The following is a 19,555-nucleotide window of genomic DNA, read 5'->3' as shown; positions in this document are numbered from 1 at the left end:
ATTGCCTGATACATTCTCGAGCGAGATTTCAGCTCCAGTATTTAGTGAAACCAATCGACCTGTTACTTGCTTGGTTCAATTTTTGCACATATGACGTGGGTTGAGATCAATTGTCAGTGCCCTGACGGACGTTCAAGGATCAGGTCCAACACTAGATTTCTCGATGAAAAGGTCTACCTTCGGAGAATTCGTGGACTTCACAAACCTATTTCAATCTCATGGTTGAGGTAGAAGTCGATGAGGTACTGTTGGCTGAAATACGTGCTCATTTGTGCTGTGCTAGACCGTCTAGAACCCCAGCACAGGGGAGAAGCTCTTGCATCAAAGCCAAGGTTTTTGGTCAGATTCCAGGTTGTCTTCAGTTTCGCTCCCATCTAGAAAATTGCCATGGAAAATTGTACGTACATCGGAGTGAAGGCAGTCTGACATGCAAGATGACCGCGAGCTGTCAGAAAGTGGAAACGCTTGTCTTCATCTGGTTAGCCCCTTTCGAACACCATAGGCATGAAGTTACGAACAACACTGATTCGAACTCCAAAGCAACAATTTTGGGTATGGTTAAAATAAAATCAGGCATGGACTCAGCGTGGAAGCCGTTCTTGAAATCTTCAGAGGATGATTGGACCAACATTGCAGATCCATCAGAACGCAAAAAGGTTCAGAACAGGTTGTCACAGCGAGCAAGACGTATGAGCAAGCGCCTCTTCAGAGAAACCGCTGACCAAAGATGCCAGGATCCAAACTCACGCGCAAGCAAAAAAGAAGCTTGACAAGGATATCTCACCAAGTCCAAGATCTGAATGAAGGAACGAATGAGACAAGTGGCTTGGGTTCTGAGATTCCACCTGATTCCTCCGTATCGATGGATTTAAGCATGCTCGGCGTTCCCTTGGGTACCGAGATTGATTTATCCCTTGACCCCATGAGAGAGAACCGATTCATGGTTATGCAGCAGATCGATGTGTGGGATGCATTTCTGAATATTGCAAGCAAACTGGAGCTGGCATGTGCTCAAGATAGTGGTTTCAATATCGTTGCCCCTGTAAATTCGTTACCACCATCTCTGGCTCCTACGTTGCAGCAACGATTCGTTCCACATAAGCCATACGTCGATATGCTGCCCGTAAGTAACACACGCGCTTATACTTTGTATCAAATTTGAGGATATTTACTGACGTCCCGATTATTTAGTGGCCCTCAATGCGAGATCGAATCTTGAATTCTCCGTCATCTATCAACGAAAGCGAATTTACGGCAGATATGGCATCAAATGAAATGAAAGTCTGGGGGGCAACTTCATGGTATGTTCTAGGCCGGCCGCTTTATTCTATTTTGCACTGTCACAGGACCTGGGATGCTTTTCTTAGATGTTACAGAATATTCCTGACAGGCAACTAATGATTAACTATCGTATAGGGATCCAATAGGATGGGAGATCTCACCAAATTTCGCCAAGAAATGGTGGTTCCTGGTCGACGACGGGATTTTGCAGGCTGCGAATTTCTGGAGAAGTCAAAGAGGGGAGGAACCTCTTCCACTGGACCCCACTTTGCTGGCCAGCTTGGTACAGCCCCATGCGAGCTGTCACCTAGTCCAGCTTTGATGGACATACGTGAACCGGCATGATAAGCATCCCAATCTATGGAGCCGTTCTGACTGTCATCTTCTGTGGCTTACCATAGTTCCGACTTGTCGTTACTTCTTGGCAAATATCACATAATGAACTTCCTATATGGGTCGTTCTGTATAAGACAACTTGTGTATCACTCTCTCCCTTTGACTGGCATTCATCATCCTTCAACACCCCCCGCCGAGCACCTTTCGTCACCCTAGGTATGGGAGAACTTCTATCCCAGTTTTTTCCACCGAGTCCAGCATTCATAGAGAAGGATATCCCTTCTTTAGCAGGCAAAGTCTTCATTGTTACCGGTGGGAACTCAGGTATCGGTTTCGAACTTGTCAAGATCCTCTACGCCAAAGGTGGAACAGTCTATATCGCCAGCCGTTCTCCTGACAAAGTTGCCAGTGCCATCAACGTCATCAAAACACTTCACCTAAAGACAGTAGGAAAACTAAATAGTTTACATCTCGACCTCAGCGATCTCGATACCATTTCGACTTGCGTATCATCCTTCCTCGCCCAGGAATCTCGTCTCGACGTCCTCTTCAATAATGCTGGCATCAGCCAGGAACAATACGGCACCGTTAGCAAACAAGGTCACGAAATGCACATTGCAACCAATTGTCTTGGTCACTTCCTCCTTACCAATATGCTGCTTCCGGTCCTTCTAAGCACAGTCAAGTCATCGCCTGATGCCAGCGTGCGTGTCGTATACACATCCTCTGGTATCATGGATATAGCCGCTCCTCCAGGCGGGTTGTCTCTTACTGAGCTTGTCCCTGGCAGCTTTTCCAAGTCCCTCGACCGCAATTACGCAGCGTCAAAAGCTGGATGCTGGATGCTTGCAGTCGAACTTGACAAACGGGCACGTAAAGAAGGGCTTCTTTGCGTCTGTCAGAGCCCAGGGACCTTGAACACAAAGGGATGGGATCGAGCCCCTTGGATGGTTAAGCTCATAATGAAGCCTTTCATGCACGAACCTAAGATGGGTGCGTATACTGGACTTTGGGCTGGGTTGAGCCCAGAAGTCAGGCTTGAAGATGGTGGTAGGATTGGGTTACCATGGGGTAGATGGGACACGGATCCGAAGAAAGAGATCTTGGAAAGTATGAAGGCGAAAGAGGAGGGAGGGTCGGGTCTTTCAGCACAGTTTTGGGCTTGGTGCGAGGAGAACACGAAAGGCTTCGCTTGACCTGACAAACATCGCGTCACATCTTGATTTTATTCCATTTTTTGTTGAATTCGCTGCTTCGACTGTCTGATGTGCCCGAGTGCTCGAGGTTGTGATTCTGAGGAATCTTCAGCCAAGACTTGAGCCCCTAGCAGGCCATGCCTACCTAATCGTCAGCTCGTCTATGGTGGGCTTCCTAGAATCGCTGTCGCTCTTAAAAGGGACGTACAGGAAGCCCACCGTAGGCGAGCTGACGATTACCCAGCTACCTTACCCAAGTCGTACCTAGTATCTACCTTATCGGAAAGCTGAACGAAACGTGACAATAGGTAAGAACAATCCAGCGCAACAACTTCCCAACCCCTGGTAGCAATTCGCTCGCATGGCACATAACTCTACATGACAATAATTACAGCTCATATAAATGCATCATCTGTCAGAATATAAACGATTCAGGTACCGATTTACTTCACGGTATCACGTGGAGATAGTGATTGTGTGTTCCTGCGCTAAGCTTTTGCGAGCTTCAAAAAGAAAAATTCGCTCCTCAAAGTTCCCTTCTCCAACACAACTTCCACTCGACCTTCGCACCTCATGTTGCACCCAACATAAGCCTGCTACATTATGTAGGCATCTTGATTTGGTCAACAGCTCTTTCCAATGGCGTATATGGCCTCTGAAACGGTGCCCCATCTCGGAAATTCTGTAGAGATGGGCTTCTTGATCTAGATCAAACCTTCGAGTGTGCTAACACGCAGTTCTTCCTTTTCTACTGCCTGGTATGACGCCTATGTCTCCCACTATGAGCCTTGAGGTTCGGTCACACGCGACAAAGTACTTTACCGCAGAATGGCCTTGCCTCCGACATATACCCTTTGAGTCTGCGAATAACATATCGAAGGGCCTGGATCGAGCTTCTGTGGGGGCTGCAGTCGACGTACACAGAAGCTACAAGATGTTCTGTAAGTTACCACACACATTTCTTACCTTTCCATCGCCCTGTTAAGTGATGAGTTTGTTCTATCCATGATCTAAGTTGGGCCTCCCGTCTTGGGAGGTTTACTCATGATTTCACTATATTTACAACAGCCAATCCTCTGATATCCTTTCTCCCCATGCTGTCTTATTTCGAAGTGTAGAAGCTAGCAGAGACTAACAGGCTTTCGTTCATAGACAGCGACTGATTAAAATCTTCGAAATAATTTTGCTTGCTGCCATATACCCGTCAGTAATACCTATATCTCTAACTGGTTCAGCGTGGAATTGGATATTTTATGATTTCAAGTGTGAGCTTTGTGGAGCCAGTATTTTAGCGTGAGGGCTACCTGTTACGTGAGATGCTTTACCATTAGTCAACCACGTATTACCATTCCCTTGCTCCCAGAGCCAGTTTTACCCTCTTTAGCTCTTTTTTCATTGCCATGTGAGAGCTGAAAAGCTTGCACTAGGTAGTAATCTGCTTTATCTGCATCAACATAAGTTAAGCTCTTGAAACTGCGTCCTGGAAAGCTTACCTAGGCGTTACACTCCAGCGTCAGGTACGAATAGGGGAAAAAATTGCATTATATTTCTTTATATCAACCATATTTCATTACGATTAGTCGCTGTCTATCCGCATTTCTTGTGAGACTAATTTGATGAGCAACCTGATGATGATTTGCGGAACAGATACAAAAAACAAGCGAGCTCGAACGGATTCTCCGCAAACTGAAGTGATAATTGGATCGATTTGAGTACCTTTGCAGGGAACATGGAAAACAAACTCATGCATAAACATAGTGTCGAATTCTTGAGCAACACTGTATTCCGTGCTACGGGTTTACAGCTACTAAAGCCCTGGCGCTCATCATGTAGATTCGTGCTAAAGCGGGAAGATGCTTGCGGTCAATACAAGTTGAGTTGTCATGAGCAACATGTCAATTTGACAACGGGACGAAAGTTTGCAGTGTTCGTTTCCCAGACGTTGTGCAGTACCGGTACACTATTTTAGGTACCTTAAGTCGTGGAACCATATACGTCACAATTCATAATGATGGATTGCAGCAGGAAATCATGGGTCGATAGTTTAATCTGCATCTCTCGCCCCTTTTTGTCTTTCTGATCCCTTTCGATGAACATCCGTAAATATCTTTTGGTACTTTGAGATAGACAAAAGCAGTATCTTCAGTATCGTATCGTTGATGGCATCTAGTGGTGATGAGCTCCGAATGAGAAATGCGTGGAACTTGGTCTGGGTTTGCGAATAGTCCAATGACAGTGTCCACCAAGTGCCAGCCAATGTCATTTAGCGCACCTCCGCCCGCTTTGGCGTTCTGTGCTCGCCAGCCTTCTCCAAGATCTGTGCAGTCAATCGCTCTGGTGCCTTCGACGAAACGAGGCTCCCCTACAAATGGTAACCATTCTCTCAGGCGGCACAACCTCTGACTATAGCGACACTGACTTGCTGTCATAAGTCGTACATTTCCGACGTTCGCTTGCCCTTGGAAGCTGCAAAGTTCCTCCTCGGAGAGAGCGGCAGGTTTTTCTTTCAGGATGTGTACTTTCATCCCAATCAGTACCTCGATGACGCCAGCATACTCTGAATGAGGGATGGCAATGTAGGCACATTGCACAGAATACGTGCTCTGCTTCCAAAGCGCAAGTTCTTGCACCGTCTCAAAACAAGGCACTGTGGGTAGACGGTCGCTGAAACTTTGCCTTGCAACGGCGTCGCTATCGCAAGCAGCCACAATTTTGAACATCGAAGACAATTTGCTGATTTTCGGAATGGCGTGCCTGAGAGAACGGCGGCCGAGTCCAATGATGGCAACACTTATGATAGTTGTGCTTGGATCCATTCCGGAGCCGGTGGCAAGACACGTAAGTTGTAATAGAAGAAATGTTCTGAAAATTAACAGCCGTACCTGCATTGCCGGACACCTCCTTTAATTCACTTCAACTTCGTTGGTTGTGAAACACCGCACACTGTGTCTCGACTGCTTCAGATACTGAGAGCTGTGCCATACGACCGGTAGAGCTTCCGGTACAATTCTTGATGATCGAAGAAGTAGAGTGCTTGGGAGTTTCGTTTTGAGGTAACCACAAGGGCAGATGATATTGTACTTGTAATACCGCTGAAAGACATACGGTCAACCAAGAGTCGAGAATGATTGAGTAAACTTTGATCATTTGAACGAAGCGCACAAGCTTGGTGCTGTGAATACTTGTATACAGGCCAGTGATCTGCCTTCATGAAATACAGTATAGTACCACTCTTTGAAAAATAAAATGTCGATATAACAGTTTAGAGACAAGGTTATAGGCTGCCCATTTATCCAATTCCGGAACAGGTCACAAATCATTTGTGTTGAAAAGCAAGACAGATCTAGTTTTTCTAAACCAAGGTATCAAGGAATCCCAGTAGTGTCGTGCTTGAGATATGATGGTCTTGAGATAGACAGAATATCAGGCAGCTGTGCCAGGTAAATGACTTGCGAAGCCTGGCGGTGTTCAAGCAGAATCAACGTGGCCACACAGAGGATCAATTAAAATGAAGATGTCAATGACTGTTGGACAAAACATTGGGCTTATTGGGAGCACCCGTGTATCATCAAAGCCCTTGCAAACAACGCCTGTCAGGAGTACAAAGTTTGCACGTTTCTCCAAAGGAATGGAGCAGCCCATTGAATGTTCAAACGACGTGTACAGCTAGCAGTACAACGGGACGTGATGCCATTCTTTGTTGGTCACAGGTCGCCGACCATAGCTTAATTGTACCCAACAGAGGAGCGACAGAGAAGGAATAGCTGGTATCCGCAGCAGAAAACAGTTCCTGTGAACAAGCACGGCCAACTTAGCGGAGACGACCGGAGGAAATACAATACCCTGATAGCATGATGCAGAAGCCTCTATATCTCGAAATTGATCTTCTGCCTTTATATGGTATGAAATACCTAATGCCGTGCCACTCTTCCCACTGTCCCCTCAACTGCTGAAAACACATTTCCACCAGTACTGTAGCGCTGAAGCGGCTCACTAGGTAGGTAACGCTGCCCAGCACGTCCTTCAGGCGTTCCTCGCTTAATTATGGGATAGCAGACTAGATAGATACCTAGTTTCGTGCCTCTAGTACTAAACCTAGCTTAAACACCACCTAGCCTACCTACCTAGGTGAGGTACCTAGTTTGACATGAAATGGTACTGCTGTTGGTAGCGTACCGTACGAATTCAAGTGACAGCCTTTCAGTCGACTTTTTTATTTTTGGATTATAAAAATCACAGGTTCCCACACCCACACTCGCAATCGATCCCAATACCCAAAACTGGAGTTTCTCAAAGCATCTACAATATTTTAATACTTTGGATTATATCAATGTCACAGAAAAATCTCGTCAAGGATGTCCGCATCGCCGGGGACGATAGGGCTTCATATATGACGGCCGATGTCCACGGTCTTCCAGCCCTCACCAATGAACAGCAGTCAATACTCTCCAGCTCCAAAGAACAATATCTTCAGCATCAAGAATTGGATAAACTCGTCGTTGGCGCAGCTATATTACAGCTAGGCGGTACGTCCTCAGGCCCACGAATGCTGCTTCTCAAGCGTAGTGCCTTAGAGACCTACTATCCGAATGTTTTCGAAATGCCCGGTGGCAAGGTTGATGATACGGATCTCACTATCCTAGCTGCAATTGTCCGGGAAGTCAAAGAGGAGACAGGGCTGGATGTCACCCGTGTCTTTGCACAACTGCCTGACTTCAGCTATTCGACGTCGAAGGTGACACGTGCGGAGGATGGACAGGAAAAGACGGTATCCAAGACGTGTCTGCAGTTGAGCTTTGCTGTCACCGTGGGATCAGAGGAATTTCGTGTCAATGCCAAGGAGCACTCGTTAGGAGTATGGGCGGACAGAGAGATGGTAAAGGACTTGGAAATGACTGATGAGATGAGGGCATTGGTGGAGGGTGCGCTGGGGAAAGCAGTTGGTGATTGGGCTGAGATTGGGGGAGAGAAGTGATATGGCAAAGTATCGATACAATTTCAGGAGTTTAGGTGATATTTGGATGAGAAAAGTGATTTCGAATGGTCGAATTTGGGGCATGGAATCTGTGCGAGCAGCGAAGGAGACGAATGACACGAGGGCGAGAAATCTAGTCATTGGAGTTTGGATAAGTGTTTTTAAGCGATACTACGAAGGGTTACCATCTCTTTACTATTCTACAGTGGCAGCGTTTGAACTCCTCGATATGCATTATAACATTCGTCTACACCTCCAACGCCTTTATGCTCCAGAAAGTCACCCACCGATCATGCCTCATCTCTATCATCTGTCTTCATCAACCAGTATTTGTGCCTACTGCGATTTCTTCAACTCTTCAACCATAGTACGGACATCCTCTATACTAGGTCCCAGTCCTGTGCAGATACTCGTCTGCACGTCTATGTCTAGATCTAGGAAGCGCTCGATCAACTCTCCGTCAACGAATCGGAATGGTTCGAGGGTGTCGCGTTCAGCGTTCTTGAATGAACGATATATTTTGAAGTCGAGATCGCCGACTGTTGAGATGTGATTGGCCATTTGTTCTTGGAGGCGCATGAGGATGTCTTGAGATGCTGGGAGGATGGTTGAATACAAGTAGATAGAACCTTCGGTCTGTGAAAACTGTTAGCTTGGCATCGAGCCTGGTTGATGGAAGACTTACCGTTCCTAGGAATGCCCTAGGAACAATCATGGCATTTGGCGATGGTTCAATATTGATCCTTCGGATAACATTCACCTGTTCTCCTAGGTTCAATTCGCTTGTGACACGCATCCTCCTCTTATCCTCAAGTGTTACACCGTCAATGTTGCGGCTCAGCACTAAAAGATTGCCATCATGATCAGCTTCTAACCAGGAATTTTCTTCGACTTCTGCCACGGCTGTGGCCCAGCATGCTTGGTAGTCCTTCGCAACTTGTTCCAACTTGTCGGGCAAGCCTCCCTTGCCAGGAATATATTCTACTATCGAAACAGATTGCATCATATCAGCCACAGCGATGATGTTGCCAGTGACGCAGAGGTCGATAGGAACAGTTGTACTGCGAAAAGTCGCCAGTTTTGTGAAGTCGCCAGACTTTTCAGATGTTTCCTCATACTTATAAATAACAACAGTCTTGGTGAGAGCTGCAACGATCTTTCCATCCAGAATGGCAACTCGCCGACATGCACATTTAAGATTCAACGACGAGATGAGGTATGGACTTCTCTCATCATCAATTCCGAACACGAGGATGCGACCCTTAATATTTTGATCTGTGGCTTCATCGAGAAAGCTAGTGCCCAGAATGAACCGTTCTACCGGTTCTCGTGTCCCGTTCTCTCCCAAGCGGGAGCTAGGCAACTCGGTACGCATAATACACTCGATGAGCTCGGGTCCATTGGCATCTTCAAGTACGTATGGCTCGCCGACTTGATTGAAGAGCATATCCTCGACAAGGGTAAATGTGCTGGTGATCTCTTCCTCGCCGTCGCGCAGTTCACGCTTTATGCAACCAATGCCAAAAGCTCTTTCAGCGGCAGAGTAAGCAATCCTCCTGACAGTCCTGCCCATAGGTAATGTTCTGACATGTGTCCGTCTCTCCGTATCAATTTCGGATATTTTCAAGTTCGTCGACGTAGCCACTACTACAGAAGCAGGGAAAGCTTCACTATCAAATGGGCATGCCGATGTAGCGTCGTCTGCAGTAACAGCTGAGTAGTTGATGCGACCTTCGGATCCGTAAATCAGGCTGGGATGCTCACAGGTGGCGAGGACATTATTGAGGCCGCCTTTCCGAGGTAATATGTGGAATTGAGCATGCTGAGTACCCAAGACTATGCTTTTCCTGCCGAAGAGATGATAGCTTGACTTGTCGACACTAAATGTCAGCACAACTCCATCTTCCATTGCAACAAAGAGAGTTGGTCCAGAAGTCGCTTCAGGAAGTATCTGTGCCATGACGATATGTCTAGGAATCGAAGCATTATTTCGGCGGCTCAAGTTCTCTGAGAAAATGACTTCCAAGTTCGACAGGTCCAATACAGAGATTGTGCCTGATTTCCAGAAACCCACAAATCCAATATTAGGATATTGACTTGGCACATGGACACAGGCAATCTCATTTCCTTGATCCAGAGTCCAAGACGCCATCTCTTTCAGGCCTTGTGTAATGTCTAGCGACACGAGGGTTATTCCATTTGCTGACAGTAGGATATGGCCAGCATTTGCAGAGACAGTAGTGATAGATTTTCCTTGTGGAGGTCTCCATTCCCCTGCTTCATACGACGGACCAGGACCCAGTATCTTGATTGATGTCTCTGTGACTTGTAAGATCATGCCGCTCGGAAGATTCATCGCCAGCAATGTCGGACCGCCTACTTCCAAGCCTCTAAAGCTGTCGACCTCTTCGATCTCTTGCCCATCGAAAGTGAAAATGCGAGTTTCTGTAGGTAAGGAAACAACCAGGACGTCGTCAAATTGTGATCGTGGGCTGGAACGTAGAGCGAAGACTCCACGTATATCTTCCAAGTCATCGATCAGTATACCGAGATCGTTGAGCCCAACACCACTCCTGACGCTCCTTAAACTTCCACTTTCAAAGGCACCACTGCCAGTGACTAATCGAGCTTGACCAGTAGAGTACTCGTTTGACTGTGTTTCGCCATCTCGATTCCCTAGATCCATGACCTCAAAGTCGAGAACAGGTGCTACATTGTCCATAGTCTGCAGTACGCTCAGACTCCATTCTATCTCGTCGAGGTCGATTTTGACAACTTGAGAATTGCCCTCGTGAGACCCAATGAAGAAAATTCCATCTCCAATGTTGACCATGACTGTAGGTTTCGAAACGTGACCTAGCAACTTCAAATTCATACCAATCACTTCCGCATCTTGGGTCAGAATGGTCAAAACATGGATATTGCCGTACATGTCTCCCACTAGATAGCGCAAATCATCGTATGCCACCCACGCCACAAAGATCGAAGGTGTAGGCAATGAATATTCAATAACTGCCCGACTCTCATCGTCGAGATATGTGAACTTCGCTTCGCCCACAACAACCACGCCACCTAAGTGTGCCTTTGATACTTGCGCATTCCTTACGATGTATCTCTTCTGTCCAGGATTCTTCGGAATGGGTATCAGATGGCTGGCATCCTCGTCCAGATTGTCAACTTCATTTTCCCGATTCCTGTTTACATCGAACTTTGACCAAGATAGCTTCTCATCCACCAACCTGTATGTTGCTAATCGCACGTCGCCACCGGTTCCAACTTCGTACAGGAATGCAATCTTCGGTTGCTTCGTTTCAGTGTATAAGAAAGTCGTAGCCCGTAATTTCAGCTCGGTGATTCGCAATGGGTCGAACTTTTCTTCTAGAGGGTATATTTTGCCTTTCCGAGGCTTGAGAATCTTGTTGCAGGTCAAGACCCCCTCAAACAGCTCCAGCACCAGATATTTCCCAGTCGGGTCAACAAGACACAAGTCCCTACTTTGCGAGTCGCGCATGTGCTTTTCGAGAACGTCTTGAAAACTCTGTCGTGTTTCGAGCTCATTTGTTTCACTATTATATGCCAGAACGACGTACTGGAATCGGGAGGTTCCTACGAAGAGGAGATCGGTGGGCATTCCTTCGGGGCGGATCTTTGCGAGCATAGAAATTCGACCGTAGATAGGCCTCGAGCTTTCCATCACCAGGCCATCTTCTGTAGGTATCCATATTTCTATCCTGTTTCCTTTCCTATGGAGGTGTTAGAGAGGACTAAAGCTTGGAGTTCGAGCTTGGTGGGTACAAGGGAGGGAGGGGCTTACCCAAGCACAAGACACTCCTGCTCCGGGTCTAATAGACACAGCTTCACTGCATATCGAACACTGCTAGGTCTGTGTATGGGAGCAATGTATGACATTCTGGGCTGAATAGACTGTACCAAATGTGGCGCTGGTGGATTGACTTGTGAGCTCCGTATTTACCAAGGTAAGCTCTTGACTTTTGGAAGTGGTGACGCCCAAAACTTATCGCAATCCTTATCGTGTCGGACTTAACGAGCCGATCTCCGACACCAGTATTAACAGCTCGCCCAAACCAGAATAGCTTGAGAAATTGAGTCTCATGCTCTGGAATCGGTTTCCAGAAGAAAGGGGATCAAGTAACCTATGATATTCATACATATGTTTATCATATGAAGTCTATCTGCAAAATGCTCCAAGCTCCATGTCATGCGGGGTATCTTTTTCCAGGCCAGAAAATGCAGAAAGGAAATACGACGCAAACATCTCATACTTTTGGTGCTGGAGCAACGTCCTCGTCTTCAGTATCTGACATAGATGGATCTGATATCGCATCCAGAGTGTCGCTTTCAGCTCCGTCACCTTCTCCTTCAACGACTTTCTCTTTTCCTTTCCCCTTTCCCTTCTTGACCTTCTGACTTCTCGACAACTTTGCTGCGTCCATTGGTGCACTGATCTCATTCAGATACTCCGCATTATTCAAGCAACTCAACAATTTCGGCTTTCCCATCATTTCTTCATCACGGCTCTCGGCGGCCTTGGAGCCCACGAACAGGTGCTGGTCAAACCCCTCCCAGCACTCTCCCTCTTCTTCGTCAACATAGCGGTGGCTCTTCCAGGCTTCTGATTGAGCGAGCGTAATTCGTGCAGCCATGGTGTCAGTCGTATCTTCTTCCCCATCGACATTGGATTTGACAGTCATGTGTATAGCACGGGCATCTGGGGGAGCTCTAGGTCCAGCTGCAGGGTCTCGAGCCCGACCTGCTCGATCTTGCTCCGATTGCGCATCGATATGGTGGAATTGAGGGCGCATTTGTACAACATTGTCGACTGGAGTAAGATGAAGTTCGTCTGAATGTCGTTAACATGTGCCTTTGTAAGAAACTTGGGTTCACCAACTTGAAGAGAAAGTTCCGATCATATACTGTGGTGTAGTGTCATCCTTTGCCATTGCCTGTCCTCCCAAAGTCTGCTTGACCAGCACCCTCTCGTTCCGAACGGCGTTTTGGTAATCAGCCAAAATCTGGCTCTGTATTGCTTCCTGGTCTACGATACCGCCTCGTCCTCGCCCTCTGCCACTTGGTGGTGCTGCTCCAATTCCAAATCCTCCTGGCAAACCATGACTCCCGGTTCCCTTGGACTCCATACTCTTCTTCATTGCACCACCCCATGCCAGGCCTTTCTTCTTGTCATAATTTATATGAGCATCCATCGGCACATCCAGCTCTACCATTCCCGCATTTGGCTTGATTCGCATCTTGAGTGGCTCCGAGTTTTTGGCTCTGTTGTACTGCTGTCTTGAATCGCGATTGGGGAATTGCAGGATGTACATCTGGAGATTCCCCGCAAGTTGAGGTTTGATATAGATGTCATATGAGGACACGATTGGGTCTGGATCGTAATCCGTGTTCTCCATTTCGACGTCTGCCATTGTCACGGTTGTAATGTTGTCTGCACCTTGAAGCTTTTTGGTTCCTGGAACTTTTTGTTATCTTGAGACTATCGCTTGTTGGCGGGGTATTCCTAAGCCTATTTTCGACTAGTGGGTGGCTTGTGGCGCAGCACAATGACGACGAACTGGCGCCGACTGTCAGGCAGACGGCGAAGGCTTTCATTCACACGACCGTCAAGTTCTTCCATCCTCTCCCTTAAATCACATTCTGCGATCCTTCCTACTCAACTGAAAACTTCAATCCCAGATACAATAAAATCTAGTACAGACCGGAAAACCTCATCATCAAGCCAACATGTGCTCCGCAGATATCTTTCTCGGTCTCATCGCCATCCTCTTCCCCCCTCTTGCTGGTAAGCACCGTCCTTTTCCTTCAAACATCCAACGACTATCCTCAGAGATCTTTGGCACATTGATCAAGCGTCTCTAGAGTGATGGGGCTCGGCTGCGTAGAAGTACCAAACTAATATGTCACAGTCTGGGTCAAGTGCGGCATCTGCTCGGCCGATTCTCTCATCAACATCTGCCTCTGCATGCTCGGGTTCATTCCAGGACTACTCCATGCGTGGTATATCATCGCGAAGCACCCTGAACACGACTACGACTCGGTTCCCAACGATGCTGAGTCTGGCCGTGTGACATACATCATCGTTGACGGTAACCGCCGAGTTGCGAAGCCTACTAGACCTCAAGCACCAAGTGGCGGATACGGAACCACAGCCCCTATGGCGCCTCCACTCCACCAGAATCAAAACGGCACCTGGAACAACAATGCCGCAGAGGGAAGCAGTGGGGGTGCGGTACCACCTACCTATGCCGAGGCTGTGAAGGGCGACAACAAGATCCAGACCAGGGATTGAAGTAGAGATACAAGATAAATAGACGATTAAGAAGGACTAGTGTGGAAATGGCACCTGGGACGATGCCCGCATGGCCTGTGTTACGATCAGTTGAATGACTAGGGACGGAGTAAGGGAGTTGGGGGATTGTCCTGTGTATTGGATTTGATAGGAAGGCAAGACGGACTCTGTCGAGATGGTCTTTAATTAATCAACAATCATTTGCCCGCGATTGAAGCAATAATCTCCCATCAGATGTACGCACGATCACAAGCCAAAAGAGGCATTCGTATACATGCATATGTCATTAACCTATCAGACTCAGGGAAGGCTCTGGCCAGCTTCCCCAAATCATTGGTCTATCCACAATCTTAGTATTCATCGGAGCCAGCACCTTGATCCTGTTCCTCTTCTCGTCGACATCACTAACGAAAACGAATCCCATAACGCTTGCATCTCGGACTGTCTCCTGCGAATCGGTTATCGATGCATACATGACAGCAAGCATGCAGTGATGCATCATTGAGTCCGGTCTGACCCTTTCATATATATCTTTTTCACCCTCCTCCGCATCTCCAGGCAAGAAAGACATCGTGTCAGCTATGATAAGTTAGCTGAGCATTGATCTAGAGTGTCAAAACTTACCTTCTCTGATCTTGTAGATGAGAACATCGTCAAACCCAAGGTGTTGAGTGTGGGGACTCAATGTAGTCTTCAAATCTCCAAAGAAATACTCCTTCAAGGATGCCTCCCGGGTCTGTTGCATGTATGTCTCATCTCTATCAACACAACCGCCAGATTTATCGAGCTTGACGAGTGTTATTGTCTCACTGTTAGATGGTTTGGACGTAACGAAACGGCGTTGCATCTCACTGTGGAGTCTCTCTGAGCCGATAACCAGAATTACGTTCACTGCCATAATTAGCGGGTATAAATTTTGTAATAATGAAAGACTCACCTGCAAACTCAGAGACGATATGTGATATGATCTCATAGCCACCCTTTCCCTGACTTATGACTCCTGGACTGTCAATAATCATACCGGTCGACTTAATTAGCGGATCCTCAGAGAGCCTACTTATAGCCGCTAGCGCCAATCTCGAAACTATCGGCTTATATATTTTCGTACTATCTTCAGGATTTGGCAAGCCATAGTAGTAGCATAGTGGCAGCTTCACGGGCACTGGGTTGGAAGTACTTGTAGGACTACTACCCCAACCCTGCTCCACATCAATGATCGAAGCAAATGGCGTAGCCGTCAAAGTGCCAGGAACGGAGAGTAATCCTTCCTTCGGATCTGTATTTATGACCATAGGCTGCCGTCCCATCCGTATCGCATATGCCGTCAACAGCTTCACAAGACTCGTCTTCCCAGCGTCTGTAGGCCCAACAATCAGAACTCTTGGCCCATCCTGCCCATTCTGCTTTGCTTCGTCCCGTAGCTTCTCCAATGCAAAATGAGTGTTCGCGTACTGTATCATAGGTGTTTCCTCGGCCGTATACTCTTCGCATGAGCCCGTCACTTCGATCTGGCAGCCGTGCCATGTGAATATTGCTGCTTTGATGTCCCGGAATGTGTAGATGTGGTTTGAAGCAAGCTCAGTACCGAAGATCTCGGCAGTTCCTGACAATATCTGGGGCTGTAAGCTATTGATCCCGCAGATATCTCCATATCTCCTGACCTTGACATCTATTTTCTGCCCAACTGCGACTTCGAATCGCCATTCTGAATTCTGCTGGAGCTCATGGACTACTGGAGTCGCAGAAGCTGTTGGCGCTGACAACGCAGCCTATGATAATTTAGTATCTTTTGTCTTCAAATATCATAGTCAAATACTTACTGCAGGTACTGCCTGTCCCAAGCCAGGAATAGACATTCTTCGTTGTGGTTGGACGCTTGTTCTCACAATGAAATCAGCCTTCTTGAGGTCCGCAGCTAGCAGGGATCTCTTCTCTGCGGAGCTTCAGCCTTGTGGGCTGCAGCTTGGCGGGCTTTATTTACTTTCTCCACGCGACGCGTCTAAATCCTGGCACCCATCGAATGCTTTAAGTGAATTCGGTTCTCAAAAACCATATTATCACGCGAGAAAGCAGAGTTAGGTATTCTGTCGGGGATGCCGTTGTCAGAATCACCCTGAATAGCTCTTCAACGCAAATCCGCAAACATGTCTAAGAGACCGCTCGATGCGTCGAATATCAAAGGGAAGGATAAATCTCCAACCTTGCCAAAGCGGGAAAGAAACAAAGTCATTCTCGCAAAAGGTTATTGTTCCCCAATCGCCTCCCCTAATTGGTTGCCGGTTTCCCTATGCCGTTCCATATCAGTCTGCTATGTCAATTCCATCCGCTCCTCTTTCGCATGTCTCGATCGTTCATTCAAAGTCTGGTAATGTGGGACCTTGATACTTCTTCACCCTTCTGTTCATCGCTAGCTTCTCATTCCAGCTCACAATTTGCCAGTGATTTCAGAAACTCAGTCTGTGACGTACAGGGCATTTGTAGCATTACATGTGCTTGAACAGAGCCGCGTCTGGACACAAGCGTGAAGCGACTTCACCTCGAAGTTAAGTTACGCCATTGATGTAAATACCAGCCAGCTATTTGCCAGATTCTGTTTTTGATGCACTGGATGGGTTTATGTCCAAAAAATCACAATGTCCAAGCCTGACCAAATACTTTCTCTCGTAGAATTCGAGAAAGACTGCGACCTTCCAAACGATGAGAGATCCGAGTCGGGAGTTGAACGAGAATGGGGTAAATTGGGATTGGTTCTGCAAGACGTTGCTTGCATCTTGTTCAAATAAGAGGCTGTCAGCTTCACCGGCTCGAAAGAAATTTCGGATTGATTGACGATATGAAATTCTTAAACGCCAACTAGAACGATATCGCTGTGTGTGTCAGCAATGAAATTAGATATCTCCAATCATTAGTGACAAGGAAAATGGCTGACAAAGAAACCCTCCGCACACCACTTTTGGATCTCCATCCCTTAAGCGACCATTTATTCTCAGCCTCGAATAGACAAGATCACAAAGAAAAGTCCTTTGAGTAGACTGGATATTACTCTCGAATTTGCAGAGGCAAAGTGGGGGAATGATCTGACAACTTCGTCCGATCTAACTGCTCTTGATAGATATCCAGTCGCAATGCCGGAGCCAGTCCCTGCGCCTTTTACCAGTGTTTTTCGTACTTTGGAAACCCAGAACCAAAAGCTCAGGCGAAATCGTCCGAGTGTATCCTGCACAGCTTGTCAGAAGCGAAAGCTACGCTGCGACAGACGCCAGCCATGCAGTGCATGCGAGAAGAGAGGCCATCAAGCGGCATGCAGCTTTAGACCATCTAGATCTAATGGAGACAGTATCAACAATGATGTTACTAAGCAGGATGTGCTTTCTCGACTTTCTAAACTCGAGGACATGGTGAGAGAGTTTGCCGACGGTTCCGGTGAAGATGGTACTAAAGGGGTGCCTGCTCCTAAGGGTTGGCATGCAAAAGACACGGCAAATGCCTTGCCTCACGACTATGAAGCTGATGATGCCACCGTTTACTATGGCTCAACCTCGTGGGCTGCTCTCGTGGAGAGCATCCACGACATTCAGTCTGTCCTGGAGTCTGATTTCCATCACCAACCTGTTTTCCAAGAGCATGACGTTGTCTTCGGGGATGTAGCTCCCGTAAACATTGGTGTCATTGTTAGCTGTATGCCTCCTCAAACGGAGGCTGACAGGCTTGTCTCCGCCTGTTTTGGCTCTCAGCTCGTGGCAATGCCGTTCCTTCACGAGCATCACTTTCAAAGACAATATGAGGCGTTCTGGGAATCGCCAAGTTCAACAAGTATTCTATGGATCAGCATTCTCTTCTCCGTCTTTAGTATTGGCGCCACGATATCTCTGACCAAAGAAAAGTCTATGGTGCCTCCTACTTCCATGTTTGTTCCCGAGTACCATGGATACACGGAAATGGCGGCACGATGTCTTCTTTCTGGCCAATACAACCAAGCTAAGATATATTCCGTCGAAGCTATACTGGCACACATATGTTCTCGAAGTCTTTCGGCAGACAACTCGCATTCGGACTCCATCTTGTGGTCATTACATGGACTAGCTGTGAGAATCGGTCAAAGGCGAGGCTATCACCGGAACCCACAGATTGCAAAACGGCAGAACACCCCCTTCAACACTGAAATGAGGCGAAGAGCTTGGTTTTCCATCCGTTCCTTCGATCTTGCGTTTTCCTCTCAACACGGATTGCCGCCTATAGTTCATGAAGAGGATTGTGATGTGAACATTCCAAGACATTTGATGGATGGTGATTTTGATGAAAGCTGCGTCGAACTACCACCCGAACGATCCTCGACTGACCCAACTCCTATGCTGTTCTACGTACAGAAAGCAAAGCTATTCCCGACCTTTGATCGGATCAGCCGCCGTGCTTTGGGAGTCAAACCATCGACAGCTGAGCTAGTTATGGAGCTCTCGGCAGCGCTGGATACGTGGCATGAGTCCATTCCACCTTGCCTAGCATACCAGCCGATCATTTCAGCCGCTCCTGCCGATACCAACTGCACCATTATGCACCGGATCTTGCTTGAACTGATGTATCTCAGGTCCAAAGGCTTCCTGCATTGCCCTTACCTCGTTTGCACCAAAGGCCTGTGTCGCGAGCCCGCTAGGTCAATGGACCTTTGCCGTGACGCAGCGATGCAGATCCTACATATCCAGCTCCAGGTCGATCAAGCAACATTACCCGGCGGAAAACTATATGATGATAGGCAGATAATCTTGAAGTTGACGCTAGAAGATTTCTTGAACGCTACCATATTCCTAGGAGTCGATTTGACGCAGACAAAGGACATAAGGTATGTTAAAAGTCGAGGACTGATTTAAGTTCAATGCATTGATAATCAATTTAGTTTTGATGAGCGACAAGCCCGGATTGGTGCCGTACGGACAAGCTATGATATCTGGCTCAAAAGTTCGCATGAATCTAGCGATGCAAAGTTTGCATGTCGAACCCTGCAGGCGATTCTACAACAGATTAATCCCTCCTTCCAGAGCGAGGTGCCTTTGGGCGGTCATTCATCAACAGTTTCTCGCCACAGCGGCACAGATGAATCATCTGGAGCGATCTTCGAGACGAATGGAACAATTGACCACATGGGGGATGAGGATTTCTTCTCGGAGCAGGATAAAGACTTTGAGGACTTCCCGTCCTTTGGTTCTCTTGTTGCTGGCATGGAGCCGTATAGCTGGGTAAGAGTAACATCATGTTCCACTGTTTACTTGGCTTTTCGCTAATTTTAGTGGAGAACTCGATTGCTCAGCTTCACCAGAACGCATGGATGGACGTAGCATTCCCAAGTAACAGGCAATATTAATGCAAACAACATACTATGGATATTAATCAGCCGCTGGAAATTTTATAAGATGATTGCTACCAGGGAACTCATGACAATTCAGATTGGCA

The 19,555-nt window shown here is 47.2% G+C and overlaps 9 protein-coding genes across 9 annotated transcripts; 5 read left to right on the top strand and 4 right to left on the bottom strand.

The window, feature by feature from the left end:
* Nucleotides 1-575: 575 nt before the first annotated feature.
* Nucleotides 576-1,603, top strand: ONS95_011084 (uncharacterized protein; the record flags this gene model as incomplete). Its single annotated transcript, XM_058504680.1, has 4 exons — nt 576-687; nt 735-1,123; nt 1,192-1,301; nt 1,417-1,603. 4 exons carry the CDS (start codon nt 576-578, stop codon nt 1,601-1,603), a joined length of 798 nt encoding a protein of 265 aa, XP_058359236.1.
* A 232-nt stretch (nt 1,604-1,835) lies between these two features.
* Nucleotides 1,836-2,813, top strand: ONS95_011083 (uncharacterized protein; the record flags this gene model as incomplete). Its single annotated transcript, XM_058504679.1, has 1 exon — nt 1,836-2,813. One exon carries the CDS (start codon nt 1,836-1,838, stop codon nt 2,811-2,813), a length of 978 nt encoding a protein of 325 aa, XP_058359235.1.
* A 2,003-nt stretch (nt 2,814-4,816) lies between these two features.
* On the bottom strand, nt 4,817-5,701 carry ONS95_011082 (uncharacterized protein; the record flags this gene model as incomplete). Its single annotated transcript, XM_058504678.1, has 1 exon — nt 4,817-5,701. The coding sequence occupies one exon, from the start codon at nt 5,699-5,701 to the stop codon at nt 4,817-4,819; it is 885 nt and encodes a 294-aa protein (XP_058359234.1).
* Nucleotides 5,702-7,143: 1,442 nt separating this feature from the next.
* On the top strand, nt 7,144-7,788 carry ONS95_011081 (uncharacterized protein; the record flags this gene model as incomplete). Its single annotated transcript, XM_058504677.1, has 1 exon — nt 7,144-7,788. One exon carries the CDS (start codon nt 7,144-7,146, stop codon nt 7,786-7,788), a length of 645 nt encoding a protein of 214 aa, XP_058359233.1.
* A 493-nt stretch (nt 7,789-8,281) lies between these two features.
* On the bottom strand, nt 8,282-11,697 carry ONS95_011080 (uncharacterized protein; the record flags this gene model as incomplete). Its single annotated transcript, XM_058504676.1, has 2 exons — nt 8,282-11,531; nt 11,603-11,697. 2 exons carry the CDS (start codon nt 11,695-11,697, stop codon nt 8,282-8,284), a joined length of 3,345 nt encoding a protein of 1,114 aa, XP_058359232.1.
* Nucleotides 11,698-12,065: 368 nt separating this feature from the next.
* ONS95_011079 (uncharacterized protein) lies at nt 12,066-13,229 on the bottom strand (the record flags this gene model as incomplete). The annotated part of the gene is made up of 2 exons (XM_058504675.1): nt 12,066-12,649; nt 12,698-13,229. 2 exons carry the CDS (start codon nt 13,227-13,229, stop codon nt 12,066-12,068), a joined length of 1,116 nt encoding a protein of 371 aa, XP_058359231.1.
* Nucleotides 13,230-13,252: 23 nt separating this feature from the next.
* Nucleotides 13,253-16,121, bottom strand: CLP1 (Cleavage polyadenylation factor subunit clp1). The gene is made up of 5 exons (XM_058504673.1): nt 15,931-16,121; nt 15,772-15,879; nt 15,048-15,723; nt 14,735-15,001; nt 13,253-14,689 (listed from the first exon to the last, which is right to left on the bottom strand). The coding sequence occupies exons 1-5, from the start codon at nt 15,964-15,966 to the stop codon at nt 14,397-14,399; spliced, it is 1,380 nt and encodes a 459-aa protein (XP_058359229.1). The 5' UTR covers nt 15,967-16,121; the 3' UTR covers nt 13,253-14,396.
* ONS95_011078 (uncharacterized protein) lies at nt 13,438-14,110 on the top strand (the record flags this gene model as incomplete). The annotated part of the gene is made up of 2 exons (XM_058504674.1): nt 13,438-13,603; nt 13,728-14,110. The coding sequence occupies exons 1-2, from the start codon at nt 13,546-13,548 to the stop codon at nt 14,108-14,110; spliced, it is 441 nt and encodes a 146-aa protein (XP_058359230.1). The 5' UTR covers nt 13,438-13,545.
* Nucleotides 16,122-17,235: 1,114 nt separating the features above from the next.
* Nucleotides 17,236-19,466, top strand: ONS95_011076 (uncharacterized protein; the record flags this gene model as incomplete). Its single annotated transcript, XM_058504672.1, has 3 exons — nt 17,236-18,947; nt 19,002-19,341; nt 19,398-19,466. The coding sequence occupies 3 exons, from the start codon at nt 17,236-17,238 to the stop codon at nt 19,464-19,466; spliced, it is 2,121 nt and encodes a 706-aa protein (XP_058359228.1).
* Between the last annotated feature and the right edge of the window lie 89 nt (nt 19,467-19,555).

The sequence above is a fragment of the Cadophora gregata genome, assembly GCF_030347475.1.
Source record: "Cadophora gregata isolate MNR1 chromosome Unknown scaffold_5, whole genome shotgun sequence".
In the NCBI taxonomy this organism is placed as follows: Eukaryota; Fungi; Ascomycota; class Leotiomycetes; order Helotiales; family Ploettnerulaceae; genus Cadophora; species Cadophora gregata.
This window is presented reverse-complemented; position numbering and strand designations above follow the sequence as displayed.